The 14363-nt window shown below is 45.7% G+C and overlaps 1 protein-coding gene across 3 annotated transcripts in view; it reads left to right on the top strand.

The window, feature by feature from the left end:
- Positions 1 to 14363, top strand: part of PIP5K1B (phosphatidylinositol-4-phosphate 5-kinase type 1 beta) — a 792190-nt gene that overhangs the window by 476039 nt on the left and 301788 nt on the right. For all 3 annotated transcript variants that reach the window (XM_069625767.1, XM_069625768.1, XM_069625766.1), the window contains one exon: positions 8273 to 8425. In XM_069625767.1, the coding sequence (XP_069481868.1) occupies positions 8273 to 8425 (153 nt within the window). The remainder of the gene's footprint in view (positions 1 to 8272; positions 8426 to 14363) is intronic.

Raw genomic sequence — 14363 nt, forward strand, 5'->3', positions numbered from 1 at the left:
AACATTCATACCTGCAGTAAGAAACTGCTTCGGATCAGTGGTAGAAAATATGTTCCTAGGCCCCACCAGGGAACACAAGGCTTCTTCCTATGTAACATTCAGGGCTTTAAAAAAAAGAGTTGGACTTCCAACTTTCTAAATGGATTTAAACTCTGTTATCAGATTTTTATTTCATTAGACTCGAAGTGAAGGCTGCGAAGCGCCGCTGCGATAATTGATATTTTAGTAACCATAATACCGTCGCTGGTTATGGCAATTATTTCTGCAGAGTGGAATAATTAGATTTAAAAGCCCATGTGAATCTCGCTGATTGGATTCTAAATGAGAGCGCTTGTGTGGTAATTGCCCAATTTATGCACTTTATCCGGGACGTGTTATTGCGAACAAACCTTCGTCTAACCTTGACCTGGAAGCACCGTGCTGGAGAGATTCGGGGTCAGCCCGAGGCCTGCCAGGAGAGGCTGGCAACGAGCGTACGCGTTCGCACGGGTCAGGCTATTGCCTACCTACAGAAGGGTGGCAGTTAAAGGGCCATGATACGCGCCATGCAGGCTTTCCGGATTCCCACAGAATGATTCTTAGCAGATATCTGAAAGCTGCTTGGGGTCCCGCTACCTTCCTTTGGGCCCCAAAGCAGCATTTTACTAACCCACGGGCAAACCGCACTCCTCTGGACAAAGACATCTGTACTGTAGCGTATTTTATATATATACTTCTAAGTAAACCTTCAACAGCGGCCGAACCGTCTCTCCTCATAGGTCTGTAGGAAACGTGCTCCCTTTGCACCCTCCCATTGACATCTGACCTTTACGTAATACGGTAACGAGGGGGCGTCTGGAGGTTTTGCTTCCGTTTAAAAGAGCCGCGCTTTCGGCGAAGGAACCCATTAGCATGCGCACGGGTTCATGCAAACATTTGTTTTTGTGTGCCGATGTCCATTGGAGTCCTGCCATGTTTGAATGGGGCGGCGGAAAGTGTTTCTTGTAAATCATTCCTCCACTCCAAGGCTACACGGGGCCAAGACACCTGTTTCCCAGCGGTTTGGCTGCTACTGGCAGCACTCCACTGGACCGCGTGCATAAAAAGGCATGCAGAGCTGACTATGACCCCCAGGCATGCACCAACTAGTAAGATCATCTCATGGGCGGTCGGTCCTCTCATGGGTGGTTGGTCCTCTTTGCGGCTGGTGGCACAGGTCTACGAGATGAAGTGGTGTTAGAGAAATGTGCACACTGGCCGAACGTCAGGTTCTGTGTCTCTCTTCCTCGTTTTCCGTGTCCCAGAGGATGGCTCGTTGTTAGATTGCATTGTGTAAAGGACGCAAACGCCAATGGACGTCACAATTCGACTGGAGCCAATCTCAGGGCCTTTTATGAAAGCACATACTCAGGAAGGCCTGTTGCCACTGCCATAAAGCCATGCAGGCTGGGGCCCATTGCCATTTCTTTGAATGTTTCCTGGGTCATTGAATCTTTTTGTGACGTCCATTTTCCTCAGTGCACTGTGTGAATGGCCGTATTCATGACCCTCTCTGGTTTTTTCAACAAAATGCAAAGTGCCACAAACAGGCATGGGCTCAAGACCACAGCGTGTGTCAATGTTAGGGTCGGCCTTTCATGCCCGCCTCCTTCCAAGCAATGCAGGGTGACTTCATAGGGTTAGGCAGCTGCATGGAAGAAACGAAAAGTGCAATATTGGCAGAGGACATGCACGCCATCCATCTAACTGGACAGCAAAGGAATGGAAGCAAACTAGGGACTTGCTTCCGTTTCTCTTGCTCTCCCAGCAGAAACCTGTCTCGCACCAGCTTGACCCTTTGATCCAATTTCGGAGCATTCGGAAAAGGCACTGTGCTCCTCAAAAGTCACATTACCATTCGAACTCTTAATTCCAAGTACAGAGAGAGCCGAAGCACACCTGTGAACCGCTTATCTCTGATCTAATAATACACTGCGCAGCGTTCACAGTGCCAGCTGAGGCGAGCGAGAAGATTAAGCGAGCCAAGAGGCGGTTGAGGAAGGCAGCCTTCTCCGTTCCAATTTGCAGTGGCAGGGCACAGCTGTGAGGCGGCGCAGAATTCTGTTTGTCATTGGGAACAGCAAGAAAGCTCCTGCGGAATAGGGCAGGCAAAGTTTGTAGAGCTCAACAGCGAAATCGAACAAACAATTGATGAAAAAGTACAGGAACTTTGAATCATAGCAAATGCTTTTGATCTTAAAAGGGCAGCCCACCGCCTGGCCCCTCCCATGTGTCTTATAGCTCAAGGTAACTCACTGCATCGCTTGGTGCTAACTAACAAAGAGCTGGCCAGACACGGAGCCTGTCCTGTTCCTCACCGTTCCTGTAAAATGCTGTACAAATGCAGAACCCTATGCAATCCAGGCCTGGTTCCACCAGAAAGGCAAGCTGATGCCTGAGAACAAGAGTTCCTGTAAGACTTGCAGTGTCTCATTTCTCTCCCAAATAAATAGATGAAACATTGTTCAAGTACAGTGTTCTTGCCCTGAACTATCCTCCCGAGACATGGTTCAACTACAGTGTTCTTGTGTGCCAGAGAGCGTGATGGGCTCGCTCATGCAAACAGTAAAGTGGAGCTTCTGTTTTCAGTTGTCGAGGGTGGAATATTGGTGGTAGAAGTTTTATTACTTTCTGTTTCTTTTATGTGTGTTCTTATGAGAGTAAGAGTGTAGGTAGTTTGTCATGTGGATGTTGTATGTATTTGTTCTGAAATAGGGATGCCTTAGGATACTGCTGTGGCCAATGTTATTTATTTATTTATTTATTTATTTATTTATTTTGCACATTTGCAAAGCGCCCAAACCCAGGGGCATCAGAATTCTGTTAAGAGAACCAGTTGCACATATATAACATGATGCAAGAGAAAGTGGAGTGTGCTGGGCGGATACTTCCTACTCAGGCAAGAACATTTCACTGTCACGAGTCAAGTCATTGGGCAAGATACGCACCCGTTGGTGGGGTGAGGTATGTACTCAGATGCGGCAGACCAGTGGCCAGGGAGTGGCTGTCCCTGGCAGAAGGAGGTTCAGTTCCTTGGTGGTTGCGAATGTTGTTATGAAATGTTGTCTGTGTGGCAAAATTTGTACTATGGAGTGGCAGTCCAGGGTAGGAAGAGTTTGGGTTTATTTTATTTTGTTTGTCCTGGCATGTTGAAGGCTGGTGTCCGGTCAAACCTTCACAACTATTTGGTTTTCAAGGAAGGAGATGTATTGTATTGATTGCATTGGGAGGCCTTCTGGAATGTGGTGAGGTGTGTAGATCCTGGCAGATCTGGAGGTTCGAAGAATGGCAGTTGGTGCCTTGGAGTTAAGATCGGAACCAGAGTAGATGCTCAGACCCTGCTCTGCCACCTCTAACCTGTATGCTGTAACCAAGAATAAAGAGCATCCTTTTACTTTTGCTCCTACCTGTGTCAGACGGGTTGCTGCTCCTTGTCTTACTTACATGGCCCAGGATACATCACTTTCTTCTCATTTTATTAATTTAGATGCATTTGAAACATCCAACACAGTTTCCCCGGGAGACAACCACTGGTCAAATCTTATTCCTTAAACTGAGATTCGCAGGAGAAAGTTGAACGTCTCCAGTTGAGAATGGTCATGTCTTTAGTTTCGCCACTGATGGCGCCCTGACCGAGAGTAAACGCTTTATCATCCTATCCTTACTTTCTCTAGGCCACTGAGTGCTTCCAGCCACTCACATTGTTCTCTTTCTCACTCTTGAAAATGATGCAGGCCTCCACTAGAACATCTTCCACCAGGAAGAGGAGGTTTTAATGTAGGCCGAAGAATGTCCTCTTCCTTGGGTCAGGAATTCAAGTGGGCAACCTGATCCCGAAGTGAACTCCGGAACCTTCAGCTGGGGGACATGCAGAACAAACATCTGCTTTAGGTTATGAGGTCGCTGAGACAGCATTTTATTTTTGAAAAATGTGGACACATTATATGAATTCAGATTTATTGCAGTCCTCCTTTTCCAGCTATACCCACTTACGCTCCCAAATAGTTCTGGCTGAGGTTCTTTTTGTCCAGGATGTTAAAGCAATAGCGCACAGCCCAACAGAGACTCAAAGTTTAAAAAATACATTTAGATATTACCATACTATGACAGTTCTCACAAGCTAGAAAAGTGTAATGTGTTGACACTGTCCCAAAGTCTAGTGTTGATTCAGCAGTTTGGTGGTTTTGATTAAGCAGTTTGGTGGTTTTGACAGAAACATGTTGGGTCTTATTGGGTCTTATTGAAAAACACAACAGATGTTGTTTGTAAATGTTGGATATATGTATTGTTGTGTTAATGAATTTCACTGGTAAAAGGTGGTGTCTATTTGTACATTTATGGTAATATATGTGTTCATGATCTTGATCCAATGAAAAGGGTGAAACACGAAGAAACCTTTTTTGTATAAAGTGGAAATCATTTTTTTATGAAAATCCTGTTTATGTAAAAAAACAAGAATGTTTTATATTAAATGTTTGATGATTAACTAAATAAAAACTGTATTTTTTTATATATATATAACACCTTAGCAAGTGTGTATCTTTATAATAACCAGAGGTCACCTATGATGATTAGACGATGTATGTGGGTGTTCCGTGTTTGATAATATTGTACTAAGTCTGTCCCTAGACATTGGAATCAATAGGTTTTCGCAATTGAACCTGGTTCGTTAGGGACTCCTAGATTTACCTATATTAGATTGATGCTCTTGACTTGGAAGCCAGGCTTCCTTTAGTGTGATCATGGCCTCAGCTCCATCACTGAGTGAACTCCACAAGCTTTCAGAAGTAAAGCAAGCTTGCATACTCACCCATACTTTATTCCCAAAGTCATTTTAGAATTCAGTTATCAACCAAATTCTACCCATTTTTAGCTCGAACACGCAGTCAATCAGATTGTTCACTCTGAATCAAGCGGTTTCCTGGGAGTTCCAAGCGTTTCCCTACTCTTTATCATACATGGTGGAACTGCCCCTGTAAATCAGCCTTCTTGACTACCATTAACCACCGAATCATGCTTATGTTTCGCACTAATGGGGTATTGGGATTGTCCGCTTTTGTCATGAAGAATTTCCTGACAGGCCGCTTTCATCGAACGGTGGCTTGTCGGGGACTGCTCATGCATTTACTGCACACAGCGTAGACAGGAAAGAGGCTGCGGTATGGAAGGTAAGGAGGGGGTTTAGGGCAGGGGTGGTGGTGTGTGTATTGGGTGGGGTGAATGTACTGGCGTGAATGTTAAGCGCAGCTGGGGTGGCTGAGTTAAAAAGGACATGAGGGTGGCGGATTGGACTCACTGAATACACTTTAGGGAAAGGGGAGGGGTGGGTTGGGGATGGTACAGGGATTTATTTATTTATTTGAATTTTTATATACTGCGCCACATGCACGCAGGCCTCAGGGCGCATTACGAAACTGTGGGGAAGGTGGCCGAAATGGATGAAAAACGAAACGCTGCAGCACAACTTTAGTTGTGAACTGCGAGCGTTTAGTTTTTTAACAGTTATCTTGCGACAAAATTGGACACACGAAAATCAACCCAAACCTGAGGCATTTAAAGGTTTCTCCTTCGAATAGGAAGTCTGCTAGACCATTCTCTGGATCCCCGCTCCAAAACAATAACTCATCGCACCTGCACTGTCACCTTATCCCGGGAGGATAGCTCAGGGGCAACGTGCTCGCCTTGGAAGCAAGACGACACAGAGCAACACAGGTTCGATCCCTGGGTCCGCGCTTAGAAACCGCTGGGTATTTAGCGTGTTATAAATAACCTATCATATCATTGTAGTCCTTTTATACTTTGGAGTTAGTTGCCATTTAATTAGAATCAGAAAGAGCTAAGCCATGGAGTAAGAACACTGACTTGTATAATGATCCCTAATCGACATACACCTTCATATGTCCCAGAATACAACCTTCCTCTCCTCAGCTTCAGGCTCAAGGTTATTTCTGGGATGCTTATGCTCAGTTTTTCAGTGCAGGAGGCAAGTTTTTCAAGCCAGATGTGGGTTAAGACCTCTCATGGGGCACCGGTCCATACCATTTCAGTACGCTGTGGGTGAGGAAGGGCACATTGGGATCTGAAAGGGAGGGGGACTGCCCTTCTGCCCACTCCAGCTCTGCCAGCGCATTGTGGGCCTGAATTACTTCATGCCCAGTGGTTGTTGAGGGTTAATCATTGAGCATGTGTAAGGGTGGCGTGGCAGTATAGAGCGTGTGCCCATCTTGCACTGCCTTCATTTAGCCAGTGCCTTCATTTAGCCCACAGATAGGTTGCCAACGGGACGGAGCTTGTGGACTAAGGGTGCTGGAGCTACTACATTAAATTGCATCTCTTTTCTCACACTACCTTTCTATCCCTACAATTCAGCGTGATTGCATGTGGTTGAACGTGCGTGCAATCGACCAACCTAATCAGGTGCTCTTTAGTTCCGCTGTTTGTGACCGCTGGGAATGTAGTTGGATGGCTTGTGGTGGTTGCTTAGGACCACTATACAAAAGTGGATCATGGATGCGGAACCTAATTGCCCTAATTGCTAAGTCCCAGATAGATCCACAGCACATAAAGCAGCTATGACATCAAGCACTGAATTAAAACACTGCTGACCCATGCAGGCGAATCAGAGAGCCAGACCCTAGAAACAGTGAGCCCTGCATAACTCAAAGCCACCCCCAATGATTCCTGCTTATTGACCTGCACAAGAAAGTAAGAAGAGTTCCAGGCCACACCAGAACCCGCCCCACACCCCCATAAAAGCAAAGTACTTGATATTAGCAAACACTGCGGGAGGGCCCCTTTAAATCTGCCCCTTCTGGACTTTGCACTGCACCACTGCATTCAACCAGAAAAAGGTGCAGACTTTGCTTGGATTTAATATTATATTCATGGGAATTTCAGCCCTCCATTTACCATCCGACTGCGCGAGCGGGTGGAGTCTACAATGATTTCTTATGGGAATTCAGGACGAGTATCCTTGTCCTTAGCAACTGCCTTGTCATGGCTCTCCCAAATGACTCCTCGTTTCCCGAAAGCTGAAGTTCTTGAACATCGTCTTCTATAATTCAGTAGCTTTTACGTCCCACCAAATATCCTGGTTTCCCCCTAAATTGTACAAGAAATGTTTTTGAAAAATTGTATTTCATAACTCCCCAACAGTTCAGTACCTTAAAGTCAGAATCCGCCCCATCTGTGCACATTAGGCCTGGGCAATCACTGATACACATACACTCCCACTCTGGCCTAGGGTAAGTGGTGGGCACTTACTGCCTTCTGGGACCCCTTAACACCCGGCCTCTGAAGAAGCTGGCTTCATGCCCTGAAGATTGGGATACCTGACAATGAGCCTATGCTCCCAGCATTGCCTTCATCCTCTAACTGACCGGATTGATGGACGCGTTACTGGATGGAGGGCATCAGCCTTTGGTCGTATTACTGATCAGCCTCAGCCACATCTCAACGGCAGCCAATCTACACATCCACCTTTACACCATCAGCCAGGCAGAGAGGCGCTCTGGAGTTACCAAGGCAACGCTCAACGGCACACCGACATAAACAAATAAAAAGCACAGGCGAACATGCTCCTTGCAAATCGCGGTGTATTGTCCCAGAATGCTTGAGTTAGTTCAAGAACAGTGTGCTTTTTGGCACTACTGCACCTTCTGTTCCAACCAGTGTCCTGGGACTCGGCATTGCACTGAGTCATGACAGTAGGCAGGCTAGGGTTCAAGCCTAAAAATTGATCTGAAAGCCAGTACTATGGAGGCAGAGCTTTCACGACATGTAGCATGCATCGCGGTTCACCATCTGGCAGTGCATGAGGAAAGCATTCCACCAGAACACAAAGGGCCTTCAATCAATGACAGTCCTGCACTTCCAAGTGCGCAGTTAAAGGCTAGGCCCTGGCCTTCGATGGAAACTGGGAGAACATGTTCAATTAGAAGGGGCTGGTCTATCCTCCTTCAGTGCAGTAGATTGTGTGGTGGTGCAATGGATGCGGAAGGAAGTGGAGAGGATTCCCTTGTGGTTTGTTGTGGAATGGCTGTTGGACTTCTTCCTGGACAGGGTGGACATGTAAGGGGTTCAGGGCATACAGTTATATACAATATGTGTCCTTTGCTTTGGATGAGGACCCGTTTGAACAACTTGTCAAATAATGGGGAGGGCGGTATACTTGGTCTTGCAAAGAAACATTCTGTTTTTCCAGACTTACTTCCTTTTCCAAAGACTTAAATCCCTCCTTTTGTCCATGTTCTAGTATTCCATCTGCAACGAGCCTCTGATAGAGCTGTCCAACCCTGGTGCCAGCGGATCCATATTTTTTGTAACGAGCGACGATGAGTTCATCATCAAAACGGTTCAGCACAAAGAGGCCGAGTTCCTCCAGAAGCTGCTGCCGGGATATTACATGGTGAGTATAGGTCTGCAGTGCCAAACCGCTAACAGCAACCACTCCCACAGAGGGCGGGATCCTGAGTGCTTCTTGTCCTGCAAGTGAGTACTATTGAGGGAACATGGGACCAGAAACAGTCTAAGTTAGTGTGTACATGAGCAAACAATGTGAGGCCCCAGAGTGTCCACCCAATGCTAGAATCCTAGGGCTAAAGGGGCCAACGGGAGGCGGGGCCCCAGAGCCAGTGATGGCTCTGCAGGGGTGATTGTGGAAATTGCTTGCACATTTGTTTACAGCTCCTCCTGGGATACTGCTGCTTGGTAAAAGGAAAGGTGGACACTTGGCCAACAGTTGGGGAAGAAACCCTTGCAGTACTGTGAAGAGAAAGGCAAATGCAATGGCAAGGTAGTCCAGGGGACTACCGCTGCAGTGACCGGACATTTCTATAAAACCACTACGCATGTTGTTGAGGTACTGCCAAGGACAAGGACGGGAGATCCTGAAGTGTTTCCAGCAGCTTCTTAAAAATCCTTCATCGCCTTGCCACCCTCGAGCAGCGACTGCAGAAGAGGACACCTGCAGTGTCTCTTCACTGATGGTTCTACGGCTGCAGAGAGGGATGGGGGTCCCTGAAACCCCAAAGCATTCTTTAATGAGCTGTATTACTTTAATAATATAATCATAATATTTGCCATGTGTATCACGCACACCACAATCAGAATTGTATCTTGCCACTTCGAATAGGAGTTACCAGGGTCGGATTGGGGCATACAGTTGTCTCGGGCACTAATTAAAAAGTGGCCCACGGTTGCTAATGGCAATTCATTTCTTTTGTGACAGGCGGTTAGAGTGGTACCCAAGGGGGAGCTTTTTGATCACATGTGCATTTTAAAGAATATTTATTCAGCAACAATGGTCAAAACTACTGGCCGCTGGTGAAGTAACTTTTCAACCTGGCACACATGGGCCAAACAAGTGTCCTACTTTGACCCAAAAAACTGGCCCACACTAGCATTTGGTGTTTTTGGTGATGGCATTGCCCTGTTGTCCTATAGGCAATGTTCCCTCTAACTATTTTTCTCTATGTGCGGATCTGGTTTGCGTTGTGCGCACATTATTTTCAATGTCCGCAACTGACTAATGAGGTAATCCACTTTGTGAGCATGCGTGTTTAGTGAACTACCATTGCAGAAGAGAGTTTGGAAAGGAATTTCCTCTTCATAGCCACTGCAATTCTTGACAAATCTTACAACCCTTTTTCCAAACACATAAGCTAAAATAGAGTATGTCATATGTGATTAAACAGAAAACTCCTCAACCAGTCCAAGGCGGTAACATCTGCCACAGAACCTTGCAAACATTTTATGCCACTGGAAAATCACTCATGTGTACTACAAAACACAAATATCTCTTGTCATAAACTGATGTGGCTGTCAAATTCAGACAGAATACACATTTGTCGATAGATTAATGGCAATTAAAAGCAATGTGTCAAAAAACATGCTGATAGGAGTTCAAGTGCCACTTTATTGAAGTAATTCAAGGGCCAGGAGAACATGCTTCTAATAATTTGTGTAAGGATGATAATTGCATCAGAATAACTGCGCCTCAGAATATGATGATCATATATTCCTGTGCCTCTGCTTACTATCCACATTAAGTTGTCCTTTGGGTAGCAATAACAGCATTCCAGCTAAAAGACATATACACCATCCATTTTTACTCCTTAAAAAATGAAAATGTGCTCCACAAAAATGAGAAACAATTAACATTTTGTTGCTTCAACCCAATAAGCTCCACTGATATTTTTTCGAATTAGTGACTAGTAGAGCAGTGGTATAGGAAGGCACTCTAATAATATTAATGCCTGATCTCAACAGGAATTTTAAAGGGAAGAACATCTTTTAATAAGCAGAAAGTATCCCTATTGACAAAGCTAATTACTTTTGTACTTCCTGAAAAATCATTTGACTCCAAGTAGGGAGCAAAATCTGATTAGAGCCCTGCTTATACCGTTTACATGGGAAGTTAAATGACAGGGCACATAATAAAGTCTATAATTTTGCCCACCCTTCCACACCATAGCCTAGATAAAATTAAATAAGAGCCTTACTGAGGTTTATTATGGAGCACGGCTGAAGAAAATCACATATATATGCCTTTTAAGTTAATAGCATTAATTCATTAGAGATACAACTGAGTGCTTTCTTCTGTAACTATGAATCCCTCTTCTGTAATTCTTTATCAGTTAAATAAGAGGCGGGGGATGCTAGAGACGATACACACAGAACACATGGTTATATTGAAAAGCCCTCAGCAGTTGAGCATAGAATGACAAAGAAGGTGCTGTTGTCTAGACGGGTACTGGAATGTCATATCCTTTAGCAAACAAGCAACACGTTTCTTTCAGTCTACTTCTGAAACGTCTGACTTGGTTTACACAATTCTTCTGCAGTTCATACAAGATTGTTTGCAACATACCCCAACCTTATAACATTGTGTAGGATTAAACAAAACTCGCTGAAACTGTTTTTGCATAGAAGCGAGTTACCAAATAATGTGTAAAGGCCTATGCCCAAAGGAACTCTTAACACGTGGAAACGAGGTAGATTGTGTGAAAAGCATTCTCCTGTCTGAATATCCAGTGCCCTGATACTATGGACGAGTAATCCCAGGCATAGTCCATACCCATTATCCCTTGTAGGCAAAGTAAAATGATATATTGTAATGTTGCTCTCCACTTATGGGGTAATGTTAGTAATGCTAAATTAAAGTAGGAGATACTGAGCATCCATTTGTCTTCTCGAAACGCTTACAGGGCAAATTAATATTTGAGTTTAATAATGCGTTAACTTGCAAAGGGGCCGCTTCAAAGCACTTGCGTGACATTTGTACAAAGAAGAGGAAGCATGGGATAAGGTTACACACCCAGGTAGCCAGCTTACTTAGAGTCAGGATCCGATATTTTAGCTGGTAGTTCGATTGTATCGTGTGGGTGACGCTTTTGATAAGGCACAATGAGTAACAGATATTCTGGCACGTGAACAGTATTCATATTATTCATATTACAACAAACATAAAACAAGTGGATGTAGGTACACGTCTGCTAACCTTTCGCAAGAGCAAAGAGAGGAAGAGTCAAGGTTGTCCGGTACTATCTTAATGTGTTCTGGGGCAGAAGTTAGAGTCATAAGGTAAAAGTGTGGTAGAATCAAGCTTAGGAGTCATGGGTGGGGAGGGAACATTGGGCCTCATTATAAGTTTGCCGGTCCAAGAACAAGTGTGCCGGTAAGCTCACCTACAAACCTGCCTGCCGGGGCCACTGTGCCCAACAGGCTTGACCCTGCCGGGTGCAGCGGTCATGGTAGGCAGACTTTTCACAGGGTGAACCGGCACCGTTAGCAACAGTGCCGGTGCTCCCGTGTCCTCACTTCCATAGAGTCCCATAGGACTCTATGGGAATGGGGATTTACAAATATACCTGCACCTGACTTCCCAGGCCCCAAGACTCGGAATGAGCCAGTGGCACTGGGAGGTTAGGTGTCAGTAAATTATTCTGAGTCTGGCGGCAACCCGCCGGTAGCACCGGCAGGTTTACCGCCGGACTCGGAATGAGGCCCATTATTTTCATGGAACCAGTTTTTCATATTGGCTTTTAACCTCTTATGTGTGTATCTTGCTTTTAGGGATTTTAGGTGTTTACGGTCACCCTTGCATAGTAGTGTAATGCAAATTAGCAGACTATTAAGACTATTTGCTTGTGTTAAGAGAAAGCTAATTTCAATTACTGTGGTTTGTGCCTTATTAAATATTTTTGAATAGGTGAGAGTTGTCTGTGTGTGCTGCTAAAATTCTTCTGAGCGGCACCCAGAAGGAAGCTGGGCAAGCGCACATGCGCACTGCTTAGAGGGAACACTGCCTATAGGGCAGTCCGATGCTGGGAGTTACTATTGCACAGCTGAACCAGTACTGAATTTCACATTATCAAAATCATAAAGTGCTGAGTCGACCCTGCTGGGATTCGAACCTGGGGCAGCAAGTTTCTCATGGATGTCAGATGAATGCTCTGTGTGCTCTTATACCAGCTTCAGCTCTCCTGCTGTGCCTTCTTCGCTAGCCCCAGAGGCTAGTGCGTTGGAAGGCTGCAGGCGAATCAGAGCGTGCACAAGAAAAACAGCCAATCATCACAGTCTGTGTCGCTCCATTTGCCCGCAGCCTCTTCCCAGGAAAAGCATCAATTCATCCTCGCTGGGCAGGAACTGATAATGTCATGACTCATATGAAAGTTGTATTTAACATTTTATATGGCTTTGCACAATATTCTTCTCCTGGATGTGATAGAGCATAACGGGAGCAGCTGTCTGGTGATAATTGTTTACCGCCTGACAGATGGTTCGTATGGCGGCATGACGGAATACGTGTGCTGTGACTCAGGGGAGCTACGCTTATCTAGTTGCCCCAGTTGGCCACCAACCATGACTAACATGCAAGAAAAGCAGTGGAAATTAAAAGAGAAGTAAACTCAGGAGCAGCACCTCTAGACCCCCCAATAATATTTTAAGTTTTATTCAAACCAAAAAACGAAAGGGAGAACAAGCGGCCTAATCACGTTGGGCCTGATCACAGAGCGTTTTCCAATGGGATGGTGACATTATAAAACACGTCTGTGAATCCGGCCCTTTGACTCTACTGACGAGGAGATTGGTGGAAGCCTGGCTGCCAATCAGACTTTTCCAGAACTGATTGGCCTAACCAACTTGCATCACAGATATTGCAGGAATATTTCTTCAGTATTAAGTCGAATAATTGGTAGCGAGGTCGGCACACATTTTGAAGACTGTTTCATTGGATGTACCTTGAGGTAGATTTGGACAAGGATCAAAATGTTAAGTTTATTGCAGGGATGGATGGACAAAAGCAATAAGGAGGAAAGTGGAAGAGGAACACAAACACAGCCCCACATGACTTACATGCGCATCACGTGGACTGGAGCCCAAAAAACACATGCAAAGGCAGTACATGCAATGGAAGCAACACATTACGCAAACATATGAAAAGGAGGTACTGCGTAGAATAGGACACATATGATATACAAAGGCAGTGAGTAGGTGTTTAGAGCAGTAGAGGATCAAGGCAGACAGACCGGAAGGTGCAGCGACAGGAGATGTGGGAAGCTGTTACGGTACAGGAGGGGTGCAGGTTGGGAGATGCAGGCTGTGAGGGAGGGAGGGAAGAGAGCTAGCGGTATAGGAGGAGGAGTGGGTATGGAGAGGAGTGATGTTGCAGGAGGAGGTGGCAGTGTGGAGGTAGAGAGACCTTAGCGGGCCAAAGGAGGCTGATTAACATTGTGAGCTGAGGTGGTCGGAGGGGAGTGTGAGGTCTATCACGGAGAAGAAAGAGACACCGAGAGTGAAGGAGAGGATTCTGCAGGATGAGAGGAGAAGTTGGAATAAGGGAGGAAAAGTGAAGACAGACATGTGGCCAAGATTCCCTTGCAGGTACATGGCCAGGAGCCAGGCAGGGAGGCAACACCCAACTGTTAGTGGACTCTGGGAAGTGGGGAGAGGAAAGAGTATGTGGCGGAACAGCTATCAGGTTCGCCCACAGACAGCTCGGGGGACAGAACTACTGCATGTAGGCAGAACCCAAGGTAAGTGTGAGCTGCGATTCAGTGAAAAGGAAAGTAAGATGGCCTTGGCAAAACAGATCAGGCCCTGGGGACAGGGAAGCAATGCAGCACCGGGGAACAAATCTCCCCCTCCCGTGCCTCTGCGACACGTTCCGGATCCTTCCGAGACAAAGCTGGGAACCTTAGCAAGAGGGCGGGCTCCACTTGGCCACAGGCAGAAACCCTCTAGGAAATATAGACGGGTTGGCAAACAACGCATTGGGTACAAAAGCCTGGCAGTGACGCTGGGAAGAGACGCTGCAGAAAGACTTTTCTTTGGGATAGAAT

The sequence above is a fragment of the Ambystoma mexicanum genome, chromosome 6p, assembly GCF_040938575.1.
Source record: "Ambystoma mexicanum isolate Mex_15411 chromosome 6p, UKY_AmexF1_1, whole genome shotgun sequence".
NCBI classification, from domain to species: Eukaryota; Metazoa; Chordata; class Amphibia; order Caudata; family Ambystomatidae; genus Ambystoma; species Ambystoma mexicanum.